This window comes from Chaetodon auriga, chromosome 11 (assembly GCF_051107435.1).
Source record: "Chaetodon auriga isolate fChaAug3 chromosome 11, fChaAug3.hap1, whole genome shotgun sequence".
In the NCBI taxonomy this organism is placed as follows: domain Eukaryota; kingdom Metazoa; phylum Chordata; class Actinopteri; order Chaetodontiformes; family Chaetodontidae; genus Chaetodon; species Chaetodon auriga.
In genome coordinates, this window is record NC_135084.1 from 2,035,290 (window position 1) to 2,056,559 (window position 21,270).

General features: G+C 41.0%; 1 protein-coding gene across 3 annotated transcripts; it reads right to left on the minus strand.

The window, feature by feature from the left end:
* Positions 1–1,153: 1,153 nt before the first annotated feature.
* Positions 1,154–9,863, minus strand: LOC143328377 (uncharacterized). 3 transcript variants are annotated; one of them, XR_013077810.1, is made up of 5 exons: positions 9,426–9,835; positions 7,590–7,813; positions 4,026–4,185; positions 2,756–3,082; positions 1,734–1,802 (listed from the first exon to the last, which is right to left on the minus strand). XR_013077810.1 is itself a non-coding variant. In XM_076743481.1 (4 exons), exons 1-4 carry the CDS (start codon positions 9,706–9,708, stop codon positions 1,612–1,614), a joined length of 858 nt encoding a protein of 285 aa, XP_076599596.1. In that variant the 5' UTR covers positions 9,709–9,863; the 3' UTR covers positions 1,154–1,611. The 3 variants fall into 3 exon arrangements, 2 of the variants coding, with proteins under 2 accessions (XP_076599596.1, XP_076599595.1); XM_076743481.1 differs by lacking the exon at positions 2,756–3,082 and having other exon boundaries at positions 1,154–1,802; positions 9,426–9,863; XM_076743480.1 differs by having other exon boundaries at positions 1,154–3,082.
* Between the last annotated feature and the right edge of the window lie 11,407 nt (positions 9,864–21,270).

Here is a 21,270-nt window from a genome sequence, read left to right on the forward strand (position 1 = left end):
GACTGCGTGCTCTTGATTGGCTTGAGGGAAAACCTGCAGCCACACAGCCCTTTGTGGAAAGAGTTTGATATGCCTGTTCTGGGGTCTTTAGACACATCTCTCACTAGTTTTCTTTCCAGGGTCTTTAAAATCTTTCGCTTCCTACCTCCACCAGGCCTGTTCTGTATGGTGTGGCTGTCGTTGAATTTCTGGATTATACTTCTAACTCCAGTTCTTGACACTTGGAAACACTTGGATAGCTTTGTATATCCTTCTCCTGCTTTGTGTGCATCAATAATTCTTTTTCTCAAGTCCAAACTGATTTCTTTAGTTTTCGGCATGGTGCTTTCTCAACTGACAGCTCAATGACCTATACTGAGGCTTTTATACCATGTTTTAACTTAATTGTTGAGCGAAATAACCTGATTCACCTGATCACCTTTAAGCACATCACCTGTGAAGTTGAAGCACATCATTGCACAAAAGTGGTTTGTGCAATGACTTAATAAATGGTCATTTCTTAAAGGGGGCTAATAATAATGTCCCTGGTCATTTTAGTTTTTTTCTTAAATAATTCTGTTTTGGTGTGCAAATATAAATAATTTGTGTCTTCTAAAGAAAACTAGTATGTTCAAAAACACTATGTTGAAAATTTCTTGCTCTTTTAAAAAAGTGCTTGGGAAAATCTTGAAGAAACTTCAAATTTCATAGGGAGCTAATAATTTTGTCTTCAATGTGTTACATTTGTGCTGCAAGATAATTGGAATGAATTATTATGCATCTTTACTGAAATCAAAGTTAAAACAAAATCTAAAGGAATCAATGAAGCATAAAAAAAAATCATTACCTACTCATGACTTAAACCATTTATCACTTGTAGCTAAATTGGACTCCTTGGATATTCTTTTGTGGTTCCAGCTACACAAGAACATGTGCAAAAGTCATAGAGACACTTTTCTGGGCAACATGTCATTCAATTTACTGAATAGATAGATAGATACTTTATTCATCCCCAAGAGAAATTCACAAAAAATTGTAGTGTTAAATGCTACTGTTCCATCTTAGGGCAGGGAATGATAGGGATGACAGAAAATAAGCTCTTCTTAACTTTAACGGCTTAGTATGTTGGGAGAAATGCTTTAACTTCATTGCCGACTACAGTATTAAGTGAACAAAGCGAGTTAAACAATTTACCATATAGAATAATTCATACAGTGAATGATTTCATTCCAAGCACTGGTCAATATTTTAAAAAGAAATACTGCATTCTTTATTCACTGTTTTAGTTCAAAAAGGCACACCATTGGCAGTTTTTTTTGTTTGTTTTTTTTTTGCCTTTATTTGATAGTGCAACTAAACAGACACAAAATAGGTGAAGTGAGGATGACATGCAGCATCAGGTTGGAATTGAACCCAAGATGCTGCAGTAAGGACACAGTCTAAGAACATGTGGTGCTACCACGATAGCTGTCAGGCTGCAGTACAGAGGTATCTTTAAGAGAAAAAATCTATTGTTACCACAACAGTAATCTTTTCATGAACACTGCAGGTTTTATTTTACAAGTGGCTATATGTGACAGAATTGGAAACCCTAATGTCTATGTATCTCGGGACCAACAAGTTAGATAAATATCAGTGTGTACAGCTTTGGTTGAAACTTTTATTCTCAGTTTCTTCAGAATCTGGAAACTCCACAGAAGGTTTGCAGCAGCGACGACCAGAACCTCCCTGTCTGAATGGAGCAAACCGCAGCCATTTCTTCACCACGTCAGCATATTGGTGATGTGTGGCATCCTTACCCACTGGCGTTCTTTTCAGAGCACCTAGAAGAAGAGAAGCTAAGGATTATTCTCTCTACAGGTCAGTGTTATTTATTTAACATCTGCATTAAACTTAAACAATCCAGATTAGGATCGTGACCAAAATAACTTGATCAGGACATTCCAAGTGTAAAAAGCATCTTTATATAGCAGATGCTCATCATTTACTACAGGGGTATTCTAGATTTTTAAAGGATAAGGCTAGTGATACTATATTGTTCTTTTTGTCAACAAATCTTGTGAAAAGACTAACACCAACAATGAATTAGTTAGTCTCTCAATGCTGAATTCCCTACCATGTGTGTCTCAACACCAAGCCCAATGGTTCCTACATGTCTGTTGAGTTTTAGTTTCAGTCTTTGGGGTAATGAAGATCTGACTGTTTTTCCAACAAAATTCTTTCCACATCCTGGAGCTGGTGGCTGATTGTTGTGTGTTAAATATATTATACCAGTCTCTTTGGATAACTGTTTTCTGTTTCCCACTTATCTCTAATATAGAGTGTAGAGATCCCTCTGCTCATCACTAGTCCTTGATACAGTTCTGCTATCACTCTTCCAGTATTATTCTTTTATGCTTTGCACACTATCCCAGTCACTCTTGAAGAGGCTGAAAATATTGATGTGGGGGACACTGTGGTCCGTGCAGGCTGATCAGGTGTGCAGAGACAGCAGCCTGCTGAAACCACGAGCACAGGAGGGAATGGGGCCGGATACGTAAACACGCCTCACTGATATCTTTAGTGAGCGGAACATATGCACGAAGTCACTTTTTAACAGATTTGATTGCTCCTTACAGATGTGTACAATGACTTTGGTAACATCCAGTTCATTGGCAAGGATCTCATTAGCTTTGTCCTCTATGTCTCAGACAGTGGCAACTGGGGCATAACAGGTCATTGCTGAGTGTATTTTAACATTCCTGATGACGGAGTCTCCTATTACCAGGGTTTTTACCTGATGTGGGTGTTGTCTTGTGGACTTGAGGCTGGTCATCCTGGAGGCAAAGTGCCGGTCACGGTGCCAGAAGCTGCCGATCAAGGAGCTGCTCTCTATAATCTGGGACTGGTACTGGTACCGGAACCATTGTACTTTGTGGGACCGGCTCCAGGCCAACCGTGGACAGATGTTGCTCAAGCTTCCCCTTACCTTGTTTCTTTTCACCTCTGATGACAATCCAGGGTTTTTGAAAAGCATGTGTGGAACAGATCTGTGCCTTGGGTTTGGCTCCAAGCCTGGACCAGGGGTCCTCCTCGTGGACTAATATGTTCGGTGACTGTGACTCTGTGGTTACAGAGGAACCAAGCAAGTTAGTGTTGTTGGCGGGAAAGTGGGAGGCTTATGCGGCCGAGTACAGGAGTCGCTCCTCAACTTGAATCTGGTGAAGATCAGAAATCCAACCTTTGACTTAGCCGAAGTTATCCGGAGGAGAGGTGAGTGGTGGCATTGATAAAAAATGAAGAAAATGTCACTGCAATGTAACTGAAAGTGTCCACTGTAATTCGTTATAGTTCACCACCATTGTTATTGATATCTTTCTTGAAGTTGTTGAATATCAGCCAAATCTTTGTGTAGCGCCTCTGCTCGGGTTCCAGCTCCACAGCCATTTTCCTCTCCTTCTGAGTTTGCTTCCATAATGAGCTGTCCTTGCTTTTTCTTCTGTATTTTTCAGGTTTTTTGCCTTCTCTGTCAGCTCTGTCATTCCTTGCTTCACTTAATATTGAATTTGGCTTGTTGTTTGTTGGGCTTTCTATTTTTGGATGGAGGGAGCCCTTTGTTAAACTGCCCTCCATCTAAACATTTAACCAAGAAGGGGGGACCATTTTCAGCTGCAGACAAATCCACATTTCTGGTAGCAAAATGGTGGGATTGCCTCAAAATAAACTACAGTGTGTGTGTGTGTGTTCAAGGTAATGAAGGAACACGTCAGCCAGTGCAAAAGTGTTATCATATTATATAATAAGTGCTATAATAGTTTTTGCACAAGCATGGAGCTATATTGAATCAAGGATGTATCAGGATTTGGATACAAACACAATACTTGTTTGGAGAAACATTCATAGCTTTAGTCTTTTTATGGGATTTGTTGATAATTAGAAAAATAGAGAGTTTAAGCCTATTGACCTGCAGTATATTATGCATCAGATCATACATTTTCTTTTGCTGCAGTGACGTCTCAATAACATTTGTCATTTATTAAGTAGTTTCAAGTAGCAAGTGTACTTACGGAAGAGGACCCCTTGGAGACGGGTGTTCCTGAAGCTTCTCTTCTGTCCACGACCCACCCAGTTAAGCTCAGAACCAACAGCGAATGAAAGGACAGCTTGCATAAGACGTCTCACTGCATCATCCACAGTAGCCCCGCCCATCCGTGAAAGGTAAGACACCTTGAATTTGGATGAGGTATCAACATCAGTTTCACAACAAGCACTGAGGATTCACACAACAAGCAACTCAAGGTACTTGGAGCCTTTTCTCTTACCATTCCTGTACAATTAGCAAAAACACCTTTCCAAGGCATACCCTAAGCAATTTTATTGTATAACTTTTCCAGGAAAAAAAAGAGACAACTATAAGTGTAACTGTAAGTGCGACTAACATTGAGTAGCAGAAGTATAAGCATACTTAAGTAGAAGCTTTTTATTTCTCCCTGAACACTTTTTTGTAAATAGATGCCTGTAGATGATGATGGGCCTTATAAGCTAGTAAATACAACAGGACCACAGCATGAAGCCTTAACCTAGTCCAAATTCAATAAAATGTGCTTACAATACCGCAGATAATGAATAATTTACACACATTTATCAAAGAGTATGTCTAGGCATTCTAAATGGTAAATGGACTGCATTCCTACTGCTATTTTCTAGTTTTACTAACCACTCAAAGTACTTCACGCAAGTCAGCGTTCATCCTTTCAAGCACATATTCATATACTAGTAATGATCACTCACACACCAATGGCACAGCCATCGGGAGCAATTCAGCGTTCAGTGCCCATGACTACTTCGACATTCTTTGACAATGGCCGTTTTTTATTTATTTATATAATTTATCTAGATAAATTTAGATTTAGGCCATCTATATTAACAGTTGGTCTATCTATCTTTACATTTAGGCTATTTACTCTATTTTTCATTTTAATCCCTGAATAATATCCCTATTTGCACTCAATTACTGTAAAATTACCCACTGAAGCTGCGTATCCTCGCTATACAAAGCGCCAGTCATCTGCACAATCAGTTGCAGTTGGCTTGAAGGAAGAGGGGCAGGCACTTATTTTCAACACAGACTCTTGTTGGCTATTTTAGGCTGTGGGCAAGACATGGAAGATTCTATTTGTTCAAGTAAGGTGTCAATTGAAAGGTCAGAGTGCAGCTGCCATTTTTATACATACATATTTCCTACGCATACATGATTACCACAGTTATAACACAGAAAACATGGAAGAATATATATGGTGTAAAAGGTCTTGAGATGATCAACTGGTCTGGGAGGTGAGGTGATAGCAGGGTCACCAACAGGGTCGTTGGTGCATGAATCACGCTCCAGCCTGGCTTTGTATTCCTCTTTGGCAGATTTGATGGGTTCTGGACGTTCTGTCTAGCCAACCTGAATGTGTCCATGTCACCCTCCCTGAATTCAGGGGAAGTATTCATAAAGCAAAGAGTTGCTCTCAGTGACAAAATTCTAAGAAAATTACTAGAATGATGACGTTTTCTAAGAATTTCCACTTACAGTTCAGACTAGATCCTGGTAAAGAAAAAAGTTATTCACAAAGCATCTTAGCTCTTAAGAGAGCTCCTAAGATTTAAAACTGTTGGGGGTAGGGAGGAGGACTTTTAAGCAGATTGAGTTTCATAAGCAGAGGAGAAATTGGTGGTAAGAGAGACAGGACAGAGAAATATTCTCCAAAAGATGAATGACAGTGAGTTAACGAAACACTAAAGATTAGATGGTGTAGGGATAATGTTTCTGGTTGATATCATTCAAGATGCGTTCAAATCTCCCACCCAACACTAAGATATTGGGCAACTGGGAAAATGCAGCAGTGCAGCAGTGATGACTTGGGTTTTGTTGCAACCTTTCATCAGCAGAATCATCACACAAACAATTACAGAGTTTTTGTAGCCTCATATTGTGATACAGTTCATCTCATTTTCACTGGATGTCTTCATTAACTTCTACCGCTGCACCATTGAGAGCATCCTGACCAACTGCATCTCAGCATGGTACGGCAGCTGCACAGCCTCCGAGCAGAAGGCTCTGCAACAGGTGGTGAAAACCGCCCAGTACATCACCGGTGCCCAGCTAACTGCCATCGAGGACCTCCAGCGCAGTGGTGTCTAAGAAGAGCACGCAGAATCAGCAGTGACAGCTCCCATCCCAACCATGGACTGTTTGCCCCGCCTACCATCTGGTAGGAGGTTCAGGAGCCTCCGTTCCCACACCAGCAGGCACAGGAAGAGATTCTTCCCCAGAGCTGTTACTCTGCTGAACTCTGCTGTTGCTGCTACTCTGTTTTTATATATTTTGGATATTATGACTTTTTGCACTTCTGGTTAGATGCTAAACTTCATTTCGTTGTCTCTGTGCCGCACTCTGACGATGAAAATACAGTTGAATCTAATCTCATCTAATCTAATCTCCCAGGCTCACAAAAGAGGATTCATGGACGTAGCAGGCTTCCCCAGTGTTGTTGGTGTAACTGATTGGAAAGTTATAGTATGTTTATGGTAGCGTTATGTCAATTAACATAGTTACTTATATAAGATGGCCAACAATCATGGAGCCATTGAGCCATTGTTCCCCTGTTAATATACCTATCGAATAGATCACATACTGAAATTACCAGCATGGTAGCAAACGAAAGCAAATGAATATAACAACTATCAGCATGTGAACAGGTTACTGCACAGGTAGGTCGGTGTTTTCAAACATTTTGTTGGCTATTTTTAAAGTATGGCTTACAATTTATTCAACAGATGTTAATTACATAATAAAGTATTTGTAATGACACAATATTTTAACAGAGACTCAATTCTATGATTAGGCTTATTGATTTCACTGTCCATTATTACAAAAAATGTTGTGTCTTTTAGTCAACCAATCACACCTTTTATAAGTATGTGTTATACCTAGCAATGGGTAAAACCACGCCTCCTCATGAAGATAAAAGTTTCAGTCACTTCACTCAGAATTTTCCTAAATCATCCCTTGCTAGATTTTTTCAGGCAAAGGTAGGAGGTTGTGAGCTGTCTGGTGAACCAGGGCTTGTGGTTATTGTGCCTTATCATGGTTTTGGTTGGGAGGCAGATCTGTTCACGGAAGTTAATATTTGGTTATATTGTATACAGTTATTTTAAAACCGTAAAAGATGAAAATAAAGAGTAATCTCACTGAAATTATTAAAGAAATGTGTCATCTTTAACCTTTCACCTTTTACTTGCTTACCTAGTCACAGTAACAGAAATTTTTACCATGGGTACCCAAACTTTTGCAAGCAAATGTATGTGTGTGTAAAAATTACTATGAGACTTCCTCTGTTAATTGCCACAATTTTGGAATTGTTTGGTTCTTGGCGGTATTGATTGTACCTGCTGTTGAGATTGTATCTTGAAATGGTTTGCATCAACCGAATCACAAGACTCTTTGCATTACGATAATATGTTGCATGACTACAAACTTCAAAGCAGCAGTTATGTACATAGTCGGATGGTGTACTTAACACTCTGTGGCTTGTGGAAGGGCCATCAGATTGTTATAAGTCACATCACAGCTCCATTTTAACTACCATTCTCTTCTGTATCCCTGTGTCTTCCAGTTGTCTTTCCATCTCATCCAGCTGCTCGAGGGTCCTCAGGGGGAGATCAATGTCCAGAGCCTCCTCATCCTCTTCCCCGTAGCCAGTCTGACCCTGCAGTTGGGCCTGAAGATCCCTTAGCACTGTCCACTGCCTCTGCTGCTCTTCTTTGATTTCCACCAGTAGGGCGATAATCTTCCGCTGAGTAGCAGTCTCTAGAGAGTAAGTGATACAGAGAAGCTGAGCATGACAGGATGAGGTACAGGTAAAGATTATGGTTTATATTGGGTGAATGAACTACAGAAGAACACGTGTCATGAGGTGTTTGTTTTGATAGTGTCATGTGACATTTGTCTGATAGATTAATGTCAAATGACACATTCTTTTTTCATGCAGTATTTGTAGGTTTTATGTGTCCAAAGAACAAAACTGCATCTTTGTGATTAAGTTTGCCAACAAAGGCTTGAGTTTTCACTCATTCAAATATGCACAGCCTCAGGAACAAGGTTCATGAGATTACCAGAATCTACTCCTCAGAAAATATTCATGTTTTATCTTTATCAGAAACACACCTGGACAATACTTTGGACAATTTTGAGCTGGTTGTCAAAGGATATAGGTTCTAAAGTAGAGCTTTGGACAAACACCAACATTAGTGGAGCTGGGAGAGAATTGACATCATTTTGTATGCCATTACTAAATGAGAGAAAATGAACAAGTTAGTCTTGAACTTTGCCTAAACTTTTCTAGAAGAACAGGCCACACTTCTTTTGTGATAAAGTTGTGCACTGTACTGGTTTTTGTTGTGGGTGAACGATTGATTGACTGATTTTCATTATAGGTTACTGCTATGTATTGCTTTGTGTGTTGAGTCATTTTACTTTACTGATCTTTATATTTAGCTTGTATTGCATTTTCTGGTCTTATTAAGTCAGTGATTTCCAATTGTTGTCTTTTTTTATTGCTAATGTTCTTGTGTGGACTCCACAAAGACTAGCGACCACTTTATGGAAGCTAATGGGATCCAAATAAAGAATAAATATATGTTGTCTGAGAAGTGGAATGTTGATGTCACAAAAAGGCGCAGAGGCATGGGAGAACGAAAAGATGTTTAATGGAAGTAAAATATCATAAAGTTATTAAAGCTATGAAATATCAAACTATAGTTCAGTTTTATGAAATATTATCATCACAAAATTCTCTGGGACAACTGGGTTCACAGTTCTTTTGTCTTCATTCATGATATTGATTGATATTTGATCATTATCTGTCACAGTCAGAGACCAGCAATGATACAGCATTTGATTTTTTTTTTCTATTCTAATTCAAAGCGGTGAACGTAAGTTTAATTGTTTTACGATGTGCTTTTGAATGTTTTGTTAGACATATTTAGAGTAATGCTGTCAACGTTTTTTTTTTTTTTATTACCTGATCCAACTAAAATAAATAACACTATATAATGTAAAAAAAAAAAAAAAAAAAAAAAAAAAAAGTTTCGTTCAAAATACTAACAGTAATTCGTAGAACAGAAATAATAATATAAAAATAAGATATAGTTCAAGGAAAATTATACAGTTAACAGACAATAGCATACAGTAAAAAAATGGAAGTAAATTTACATAGAAAATAGCGGTGGTCGCGTTTTGATAAGAACAGAAATTGTACCATAACACACATCACGTTTTTTTTACGCTCTAAAGTTCACGTGCATCTACCGGCTTAACATAGGGGAAGTTAATAACTTTTCTATTCCAAGACCTTTTAGACAAATTCAGACTATTTCCAGGTGTTGCTGTGGGTAAATAAAAGCGGGCAGCCGGAGTCTACCTGTGGATGGGGCACTAATCAACCTGGCAGCCGCACCGGAGCTGCAGGCGGAAGAGAGCGGCGGCACCGTACGGAAGCTCACGTCTCCTCGCCGCGACTCGTCTTTCAACTCTTCGCCTGTCCGTTTGGAGACGTGTTCGGCCAGATTATGCATCTCATCGGACATAGCAGACAGCCTCTCCTGGAGGGTTTCCAGAGCAATGTCTGCCATATGTCTGTTTACAAAACCTTGCAGTCGTCGCTGCACTGGCCAGTCGTGATTTTCTCCATTATTGTGCTCCATTTAAGTCTGAACACACTATGAACCAATGTGCCGTCCCTGAAAGCCTTTCCCAACCTTTAGATAACGTTTGTTCCCTCACTCAAGGGGCGGAAGTTGTTATTAAACAGAAATTTCCATCGTATGCTATCACGTTGCACAAACGTCACTGAAATGTTGAGAGAACGTTGAGGGAGAGTCCAGAACAACATTTCCCAGACGGCAAAGCGCTCACTGTTAAAGGAACGTTCGCCGGCGGCACACTTCAGACTTTACCGCGGAACTGTTTTATCAACCGTCGTGCTGCTTGACTGCTGGCTCTAATCATCGCATTGGGAAACGCAAAGTCAAATCTTGACCCAAATTATGCTCATGCTCTTCAACCAGTTCACACGCTCACACGCCGCTCCTTGAATTTCTCACGCAGAGAAATCACCAGGATAACGTCCACCAAGTTGCGCAGCTATTTGTTATAACAGTGGAACAGGTAGAGGACGGTCGCGAAAGAAACGGCTCGTAGGGTCAGCTCCTGCCTGGAGCGGCAGCTGCTGTGTTTGTTTGTTTGTTTGTTAGTTAGTTTTTGTTTTTGTTTTCTCGACTTTTTTTCTGTTCAAGCCGCACGTGGTTGGTCAACTGCATGATGTGTGGTGGCTTCTGTGTGTACGCACTGAGCAGGAGGGGGAGGTGGAGGGGGTTACAGACACAGCACACACACATACACACCTGCACTAAGAAATGCTGAATTAAATAAATATTTTTATTTGTACGAATTTATGTGTCATTTATCAGATCAGACCCCCGTCCCCACCCCAAACCCCACCACTGCCGCTGCCAAAATCTCACTCTGAACTCAGTTCAAAACTTGAACTGACCAACATATACAGAATACAGGAGGTGGTTGACACTGCTGACTGACATGTAATCTATTACAAACCATATTTAGTGTTATCATTAGTGTTGCTTAAATTAATTTATTGCCAAAATAATGTAAAATTGTGTGTAAAATGAATTACTTATGTACAAAACATGTTTTTTAAGTTTAGAAATTTTACTGCATTTCCTGCAGTCACTCATTTTCTCACCTTTCCTGTCGCGGCTCTCTCTCTCTCTCTCTCTCTCTCTCTCTCTCTCTCTCTCTCTGTGTGTGTGTGTGTGTGTGTGTGCGCGCGCGCGCGCGCGCGCGCTGTGTCTGTAACCAACGCCTCTCCCCCTCCTGCTCAGTGCCTAGAAGAGCTGTGTCTTCAAGAGACACCAAAGATGGCAACATGATAACATAGTTGCAAATTGAGACCAAGTACTGTAGACATAGTTTTGAGATATCCATTCCAATAGCCATGCAACTCTGTACATAAGAAAAACATGTGGCTGAGGTTGCAGGGAGTATTTTGGCATCTGCTACAGATGTCTAAAACGTTTGGATATATAACCGAAAGCCTAGATTTGGAGAGATGAGCCCTGTGCAGTACTTTGAGTTGCATCAGGCTGAGCCTAGCACACGTAGTAGTAGTTTGAACTCTATTAATGGCTGCCTCCCAGCATCCCACACTTATCTCTGTTCCCAGCTCCTGTTCCCACCTAGCCTTGGCAATAATAGTACCGCCATCTTTGAATGAGCTGTAAATTTTGGAAATTAATGATTTTTGATGTATATTCAAAGAAAGTACATCAGTCCATGGAGGTTTAGGAGGAAGTGAAGGGAAGTTAGGAAAGGTGGAGGACATATATTTCCTAATTTGAAAATATCTGAAAAGATGTGACTGAGGTAGCCCATATGAAGATGACAAAGAAGAAAAGGTAGAAAATACCCCATCTACATATACATCTTGAAAATTCTTTATACCTTTTCCGTACCACTGCAAGTAAGTTGAGTCTAACAATGAAGGGGGAAATGAGTGATTATTGTGTATTGGGGCCTGATTGATGCAGATAAAAACTTAAAGTGACATCTAAATTGTTGCCACTTTTTAGCGTATGGAAGACAGCTGATATTATATCAGGAAGGACCCTTTCCAAACGGGTAGCGAGTAATTTTGCCAACACTTTAACATCCACATTTACAAGAGATAAGGGTCTGTAGGAGCGACAGGATGTAGGATCCCTATCCTTTTTTAGAAGCAGAATTATTGATGCTTGTGTTAAAGTAGGAGGCAAAGTGCCACCAATAAGAGACTCATTAAATACAGACAGAAGAATTGGAGCCAGCTTGTCATGGAATTTTCTATAAAATTCGACGGAGAATCCGTCTGGGCCTGGTGCTTTGTTTGTCTGCATTGCCTTAATAGCACATACTATTTCAGCAACTGTAAGAGGAGACTCGAGATCCTGTACACATAAGGGGTCAACCTTTGGAGTCTCAATCTGGTCCATGAATTGTAGCATATTTGAAGTGTCTGACGGAAACTCAGATTTGTGAAGAGGTGAATAAAAGGCTTTAAAAATATCATTGATTTGTGAGGGATCAGAAACTAGATTCACAGAAGGGTCTGTAACTTTGGGATCAAGCGAGATGCTGTGCCTCTTCTTAATTGGTGGGCTAATAATCGCCCTTGCTTGTCACCATGTTCGCAGTAGGAGCTACGTGATTTTATTAGTGTCTGCTCTGCATCACGAGTGGATATGAGGTCAAACTCAGATTGCAGATCAAGTCGCTGCTTAAATAATTCAGGGGAGGGATTAACTTTAGGTACTTTTACTTTACCTCCATTGTATGCTTCTTTCTGCTTGTACCCTACATTTCAGGGAGGAATATTGTAGTTTTCACTCCACTTACGGCTACATTTGTTTAAAACTTGACACTGTGCTTAATATTGTCATGTTACAATCAAAACAGTTCATTGGTTTATAAACTATGACATATTGCTACAGATTAAACCAACCAACAGTATACGAAAAAGTTCAAACCTGCTACAACATGAAATGGTGCCGACACATGAAGGCGTCAATGACAGTAAAGCGATAACGTCACAGTATGAAAGGGGACATTCTCCATAACAAGGAATTTTACTCTTGTTTCTTCAAGTTAATTTTGCTGACGATCATTTTATTTCGTTTTGAATTGTTGTATTTATACTTTGATTGAAGTACTTATGACACCACTGCCTGACTCAGTCAAAATGAGAGTTACACAGTGAAATATGAAGACAGCCACATTGTCTCTGCAGGGCTGTATGAGAGGTGTCAGTTGAAGGCTGAGCATGATGAGCATGGAGCCTGCCAGCCTGGAGAGCCTGCGTGTGCTGTACCACAGTGATGACTACATCGTGGTGGACAAGCACTGGGACACACGCACTGACAGCAAGATGTGGTACGAGAAACACACCATGCAGGCACAACTTTGGCAACACTTCCCTCAGCTGGCAGACCCTCGCACCTTCTATGGATTCAGGTCAGAAACACACCAGATCAGCTCACACACATCACGCTCACCAAGAGTCATGGCCTCAAATCATTCTAACAGGTTCTGTCATCAGCTGGATTTCTCCACAAGTCTTTGTATCGCCCTCAATAAGGCCGCTGCTGGTCGAGCGTAGCGCTGCTTCAAGGACCGCACTGTCACCAAGGCCTACCTCGCCCTGGTTGTAACACAAGCACAGCTACACATATGTGCAGAGACAGAGGAGACACAAACTTTGGAATTCTCCATCGGCAAGAACTCCACAGAAGGAAAAACACACATGAGGTGTATTGAGGGAACTGAAGGTACATGAACCTGGCTTGGCTTGCACTGTGTGTGTGTGTGTGTGTGTGTGTGTGTGTGTGCGCGCATTCAAAGATGCTTTAAATTTTTAAATTCTCACCGGAAACACCAAATTTTGTTTGTTTGTGTGCTTGTGTGTTTCTCCACACATTTTTTTGAGGTAGTTCACACAGATAAACACACGAGTAAAAACGTGCACATAGAGTTAAAAAAACAAATAAATATACACGCAGAGTTTGAGATTATTGATAGTGATAGAAATGAATTGTTGACTATTTGATGATGCAGGCTTGGCCTGAGTGAAATATTTACACTGCCTGCCAACTCATTCATTCAAAAGTCAAAGTCAAAAATCTTGCTCATGCAAAAAGATGTGACTTCATATCAGAAGAAAAGTTTGGAATAAGTTTCTATTAATATGAAAAGTGTTTTGTTTATCTGAAACCAAATATAACCATGAACTACAAAGCTTTCTGATCACAAACTCATGTCCATGATACATCTAATAGTACTCCACTGATCTTTGTTTAAGTTATTAAATCAGAAACATGTTTTAGTCATTTCAGGGATGTTTCAATAAAAATTGTGACTTCCTCCACTGCGACCCCTCATAATGAGAATTAGCAAAAAACAGCTTTAAACATAATAGAGTTTGATCTTTTGACTCTGCAACCTGTGACCAGAGGGTGTCTCTAGACATTTGTCTTGTGTTTTAAAGCTAACCAGCTCGCTTTGTAGCACACGACATGATTTACGGCCGAAAAGTGTTGTGCCTCCACACAGAGGAGCTGCTTCTTCATGCTGCATATTAAATGACTCAAGTTTACTTTTGAAATGTATTTCTTCATCTTTAAACTGTTGAAAGCCTCTGTTATATGTAAGATATTGGATTTATCAGGTGTTACTCGTGCGTGTGTCCACAGATGTGTTATAAAAACAAATGTTTCATTTTTATGGAGGCAAATACATGCAGCTTGTTGAAAATGGCGTTAATAAACATCTCAACGTGCTCAAGGCTCATTGTTAAATGGTGTGGTCAGTTTCCCATTAAATCTCACTGAAATGTTTTATCTTCTGCTCTGCTTTATTGTGCTTGAAATTGTTTGTTAATCTGTTTCACTGTTTTTAAATGTTAATATCAATGTTATGTTCAGCACATTGAGCTGCAGCTCAAGTATGAAGTGTTAAATATGATGAAGGTTTAGTGTGAATATTTGCCCCTGCTGCTCAGAGTGGACAAATTTTAATGCACATGGACTGAAATCAAGAGTTTTCCATTGGGGAGAGAAGGACATGGGGACATTGATAATGGTCACCGTATTTACAAATGATCTCTGGTTGTCAGGTGAAGCTTTAGAATGGACTCAGAATCAGAAACAGAATACAAGACAGAACTCATGACATCATAATGTCCATCCTAAACCATGTGTATATATAGAGAGAGTCGCTTCATTTCACCAGAAACACAGAAATCATTGTATCAAGACAAGTTCAGAGAAGCAAACTGAGGGATCCCTGAGCATCAAACCTTTTCAGTAAGTACTTCAACAGCACTAACAGTCATACTTTCACATGCAGGAACAGATCCAGTTAAATCTTTAACAATGCTTTATATTTGATTAATTAATCCTTACTTTTTCATGTTAAATCTTTATCTGCCAAATAACTTGTAACTACAGCTGGTACATAAATGTAGTATAAAAAGTAGAATTTATGCCTCTGAAATGTCTGAAATATAAAGTAGCAGAAAATGGAGCAGCACCTCAAAACTGTACTGACTGTAAAAACATCACTGATATTCAGATCTTCTACTGAAGCAAATTTGCTAATACCATAATGTGAAAATACTTCATTATACCAGTAAATGTTCCAGCTGCCTTCAAATCTTACTGAGCTAGAAGTAGAGAAATGTAAAAGCAGTGTTAAAAGCAAAAGTTCTCATCATGCACACTTGCTCCTTTCAAAGACTAACAACAATATCTGCTGCATAAATGTTTTGAATTAAATGAGTATAAAATATTCTATAATATATGATGTTACTCCCCATAAAAGTGTCAAGTGTCTAAAAAGCAGCTTTTTATCCATGTGTGTGACAGGAGTCCAGTAACCAGATAACCAGACAGTTTCTTCTGGAATAAATCAGGGACAGCTAACAGCGGGACAATCCTCTCTGCTCCTGAAATGGATTTCAGAACAGAGGTCGACCGTGCTGTCGAGGAGATGGAGTGGGGAGAGGTGGTTTCCACTCTCAAGGTGGCTGTCTATGACCTGTTGGCCAGCCCTCCACCTACTCCATCGACACCTCCTCCTGCTGTTCCTGTGGGGCTGGAACTCAACATCTCCCCTGAACCAGTAGAGGACCAGGGTCGAGGGTATGGTGGGTGTTTCCCCCCAGGAGCAGTTCCTCAGGTGGTTGAGCAGCAAAATCTATTCGTGGAAGCTCCCACCATGAACTATGGACCACCACTGTTCCCAAACAACATTGTGCAGCCAGCTCACCTGTTCTATCATCAGGCTTATAGGCAGGGACAGGTAAGCTACTAAACATAGATGAGGTCATTAGGAATAGATCAATACCTGTATTGAAACAGATACAGATACAGATGAAGCCCTAAAACACATTTGAATCTAAAACCTACAGTTCACAGATGACACCAGATGGTCTGTTTGTTTTTGTTTACAGGGCAAAAAGAGGAAAAGAGACAGGAGAAAGGCACCCAGGACACATGTGACAGAGGCCCCGTGCACTCACAGGTGTGATGATGCCCCATCACCTGTAGACGGTCCAGGTGCAGCTGCCACACACACAGGCTCCAGTGACCATGCCTGTGTAGGAGGTCAGCCCTAACATCTGGTTGGATCCTTCAATGACATCATGCACCTAACTGGCCTCCCCTGCTGGACGCCCTCAAATCAGTTAATAAATTATTATATAAATACTTAATGTAAAAAAAATCAGATTTTATCAAAATATCAAAGGGAACAGTTTTGCAAGCCATATATTATTATTTAAACACTGGAAAACAGCTTCAAGAAAAGGGAACAGCAGTCACATGTTGAAACAGACCAACAGGCATCTGAGCAACATATACAGAATACAGGAGGTGGTTGACACTGCTGACTGACATGTAATCTATTATTAGCCATATTTAGCAGTGTCATTTATAGCAGTGAGGGTAAGCTAAATAACACAAACACTTCTCTGTATAACGCAATACAACTGAATCAACAGCTCTCTCAAACCAAAGCTCTCAAATCTCAGGCATTGGGCGTGAGAGATACGCATTTCAATCCCTTCACACGCTCACACGCCACACCTTGAATTTCTCAAGCAAAGAAATCACCAGGATAACGTCCACCAAGTTGCGCAGCTATTTTTTATAACAGTGGAACAGGTAGAGGAATTAGTGACGTGTCGGCCGCGAATGAAATGGCTCTTAGAGTCAGCTCCTGCCTGGGAGCAGGAGCGGGAGCCGTATTTTTATTTTTTTAATTCTTTTTGTTTTCTCAGCTTTTTTTCTGTTCAAGCCACACGTGATTGGTCAACTGCATGATGTGTGGTGGCTTCTATGTGTAGACACTGAGCAGGAGTGGGAGGGGCAGGGGTTACAGACACAGCACACGTGAGTACACACACCCCTGCACTAAGAAATGCTGAATTAAATAAATATTTTTATATGTACAAATTTATGTGTCATTTATCAGATCAGACCCCCGTCCCGCCCCCGCCACCGCCAAAATCTCACTCTGAACTCAGTTCAAAATTTGAGATAATAATATTGTTTTGACATATTTCCCCATATATCCCCCCCTCTTTTTTTTTTACTGTACCTGTAGATCATTTGTTTAAATGATTCCTATTTTTGTTTACTGTAAGCCAATGTACCTGTAGATCTGTCAGCCAATCACAGTACTCTTCACAGTGTCTGATGCTGCTGATACGGATGTAACCACGTTATGTCGGCTCGCTATGCCCGCTTTATTTTATTCTTTAATAAACAAGCGGGTTCCTGAAGTAAGTGTGACTCACACACAGAAACGGGCTAGTTTCTACATGGTATCAGAAGATAGTGCAGACTTTTCGCCCATGAGTATTTTTGTCGACACTCACTACTATTTTTTGAGGACCACACGGCGGAGGCTTTTCGCAGACCCGACCCTGTTGTTTTTGATGACAGTGTCGCCGAAAATTGGTGAAATTTCAAGCAGGAGTACGACATTTTTATTGCTGCGGCACACTTTGACAGCTGAAATACGACATCAGCCTGGTGTACAAAAAGCCTGCAAAGACGAGGGCTTATATTTTCCTCAACCTTGCAGGACTGGAAGTCATTCAACAGGAATGGTCATTCATCTATGCAGCTGAAATGCACACTCCTGGAGAAGACGGAGCAATAATTACCCCATCTGAGTCCAGAGAAGATCCGGACTGCCTAAGAAGAAATTCCGTGAAATATACAATCCTCAAAGCAATAAGACGATGGAAAGACACAAGTTTCACTCAAGAAACCAAAAACAAGGTGAGAGCAGGGAGTCATTCATCAGTGATTTAAGGATCAAAGCTAAAACTTTCCACTTTGGAGATTTGACTGACAATTTGATCGTGTGGCATTGTCAGTGACTCTTTAAGAAAGAGATAGTGAGTTAACACTTGCCAAAGCCATCTCAACCTGCCGCATCCACGAGATGACAGAGGAAAATAGCAAGACACTAGCCACACAAGCTATCAATGTTGATGCAGTAAAGCCATTTGCAAATAGAAAACACCAGTCAAGACCCCAAGCAGTCTGTCAGACCATCACAAAGTGCAACAATTGTGGAGGTAGCCACGCAGCTAAACAGGACAAGTGTCCAGCCTTCTGATCTGAGGCAAGTCTAAACCACACAGCCGAAACTGTCCAAACAGAAAGGTTTTCAGACAGTCTGTGCATGAAGTTGCAGTAGAAGGTGAGACATTTTATGTCAATGGTGTCAAAGTTGATAGTGATGTTGACTGTGTATCCTCTCAAGCTGACGAGAAGGATGAAGGATTCATCACAATACACATAAACAGCAGGCCCACTGAAATGAAAGTCGAAACAGGAGCAAACGTGTGACACTGGTGAGCAACTTGTGAAGCCAAACACAGCCACAAACCTTGTTGCTTATGGAGGCTCCAAATTTAAAACCACTTGCATAGTTACACTGTCATGCAGTTTAAAGGAGCAGCAACACCCACTGCTTTCTATATAGGCGACATAGGTATGCAGCCGCTGCTTGGATTTTGTGCATGCGTACACATGGGAATTGTGAAAATGAGTCCAGATGTCCATCAACTCACTACAGAGAGTAACACGGACTTCAGCACACAGATTCTCACACAGTACAAAGACCTGTTCAGTGACAAGCTTGGAGAACTCCCAGGGACATACTCCATGATGGTTGACCCCAGCATAGAGCCTGTGGTGCGGCCAGCCAACCGCGATGCAAGGATGAGTTAAAGCTGAACTCGAACGCATGCAAAGCATAGGTGTCATAACACCTGTCACTGAACCTACAGACTGGGTCTCCTCAATTTTAGCAGCACATAAGAAGGACAAGGCAGAAATAAGACTGTGCATCAATCCAAAGACCTCAACACAGCATTGAAAAGGCCCCACTACCCCATGTGCAGAGTGGAGGAGGTGGCAGCGCAGATGTCAGGAGCAACAGTATTCTCTGTTCTGGACGACAAGAACTCCTTCTGGCCTTGACAAGAAATCCTCAATGTTGACCACATTCAGTACACCATTTGGCTGCTACAGATTGCTATGGATGCCTTTTGGCATTAACTCTGCAAGTGAGGTGTTTCACTTCACAATGGAACAGCTATTCATGGGTTATCCATGCTCAGTCATGCTCAATGACATCATCATCGGAGGCCACGGAGTAGCTGAACACGATGCCAACCTATGCCCAAATAGAAAGAGGGCTTTTGGCTGTTGTGTTTGCCTGCACAAAGTTCAAGGAGTACATATATGGAAAGCCCACAATTGTGGAAACTGATCGCCAACCTCTAGTAACAATCCTAAGGAAGCCCATTCACACTGCCCCTGCCTGGCTTCAGAGAATGTTACTCCGACTGCAGTGCTACGACATCAGCCTGGTGTACAAAAAGGGTAAACACATGTATCTGGCACACACTCTTTCAAGAGCCCCAAACACACAGATCTCCCAGAGTCCTGCTGACAACGATGCTTTTGAAGTCATGTCTGTAAACTACATCTCCACAGCACGCCTTGAAGAACTCAGAAAACACACAGCAGAGGGTGAGGTGCTTCAAGCCGTCAGTGCAGTCATCCAAAGAGGTTGGCCTACCAAAGAAAGCCACCTCCAACCTGTTGTAAAGCCCTTCTTTCCTTACAGAGACGAATTCACAGTGGAGGATGGAATCATCATCAAAGGCCACAAAGCGATCATCCCTCAGTCTCTACAGAAAGAGATAAAAGAAAAAAAGAAATAAAAGAAATAAATATCGTGCACAAAGGTCACCCAGGTGCTGAAGCAACCAAGCGCAGAGCTCGAAGCATCATCTTTTGACCAAATATGTCAAATGATATCTCCAAGGACTTACTCTCATGTGCAGTATGCAACAGCACCAAGCCCCATCAACAGAAACAACCTCTGGAACTCCACCCTGTTCCAGACCTCCCATGGTCCACAGTGACGACAGACATTTTCGAGGGGCATGGCAAACACTACCAACTCCTTGTGGATTCATATTCTGGATGGTTTGAGATTGACCTTCTCCTTGACATAACGTCATCAGCTGTGATCTCCAAATTGAAAAGACACTTCTCAGTACACAACACACGCACACACTCTTCTCTGAGAATGCCAGTCAGCATTTCAAAGACTTTGCCAAACAATGGGATTTTCATCCATACCACCGGCAGCCCTGACCAGCTCACACTAAATGACAAGTTGATGACAAGTTGAGTCACCCATTACAGCCTTTGACGCAGGGACAAGTAGTCCACATACAGACCCCTAAAGAACACAACCAACTTGGGACTGTGAGGAGATAAGTAAGGAGCCATGTTCCTATGTCATCGAGTCCAACGGGAAGACATACAGGAGAAACCACTGCCACATTCTTCCTGTTGCAGAGCCCCCACCACCACTGCTTCATGCAGAGGACCCAGACTCACAGAACTCTATTCCCCCAGCAATGGACTGTTCAACCACAAGACCACAAGTGTGTTGTGTCACTGAATAAGACAACTTTGTATGCCTTCACTTTATTTCAAAAGTAACCAACGGCGTAGCCGCTACACGATAGTTGCAGACAGGCGGGCATTTCCTCTTCTCTCTCTAATAACTTGCTTTCATCTGGTGTTACTCAATTACTACAACACCTGTACTCATACTACCACCTAGTGTTCAGGCTGAAACATTGAAACATCAGAGTGCCACCCACACCACAAACACCAGAGCCAAATGCCATGTAACCAAAACACACATCCTCCCTCCAGCCACTGCCCGCACCACACTTTCCTAATGGAAAGAGAGAAGAAACTTTTTTTTTTTTTCCCTCCCTGTGACTAATGTTGTTTAAGTAATTAATTACCAGTGTTTTGAAATGCCATATCCACAGGATTACTGCATTATTTTCTCTCATTTATGCACTCACGGTATGGTGATAGTATTATGAATATGCCCACATGTTGCAGTAAGTTAAAGTTAGTGGTAAACTGCTAATCCATATTGATCTGCTGTTGTGTGTGTTAAGTGTTAAGTTTAACCAGAAATACCATTTCTGGATTTCTTACTGAAAATTGTGTTGCAACACTGCAAGAAAGGAGTACTATTGTCATCTTCCAGAAGTATTTTGTTTTACATAGAAGGTGCAAGCTAAAGGGAAAGGATGT

Excerpts from the sequence above, each read along its gene's own strand:
- LOC143328377 (XM_076743480.1), bottom strand. The coding sequence starts at position 9,708 with ATGGAGCACAATAATGGAGAAAATCACGACTGGCCAGTGCAGCGACGA. Across the intron at positions 7,814-9,425 it reads GATTAGTGCCCCATCCACAG|AGACTGCTACTCAGCGGAAG; the intron begins GTAGACTCCGGC and ends CTTACTCTCTAG. Across the intron at positions 3,083-4,025 it reads TCTCCAAGGGGTCCTCTTCC|AGTCACAGTCACCGAACATA; the intron begins GTAAGTACACTT and ends CTGTAACCACAG.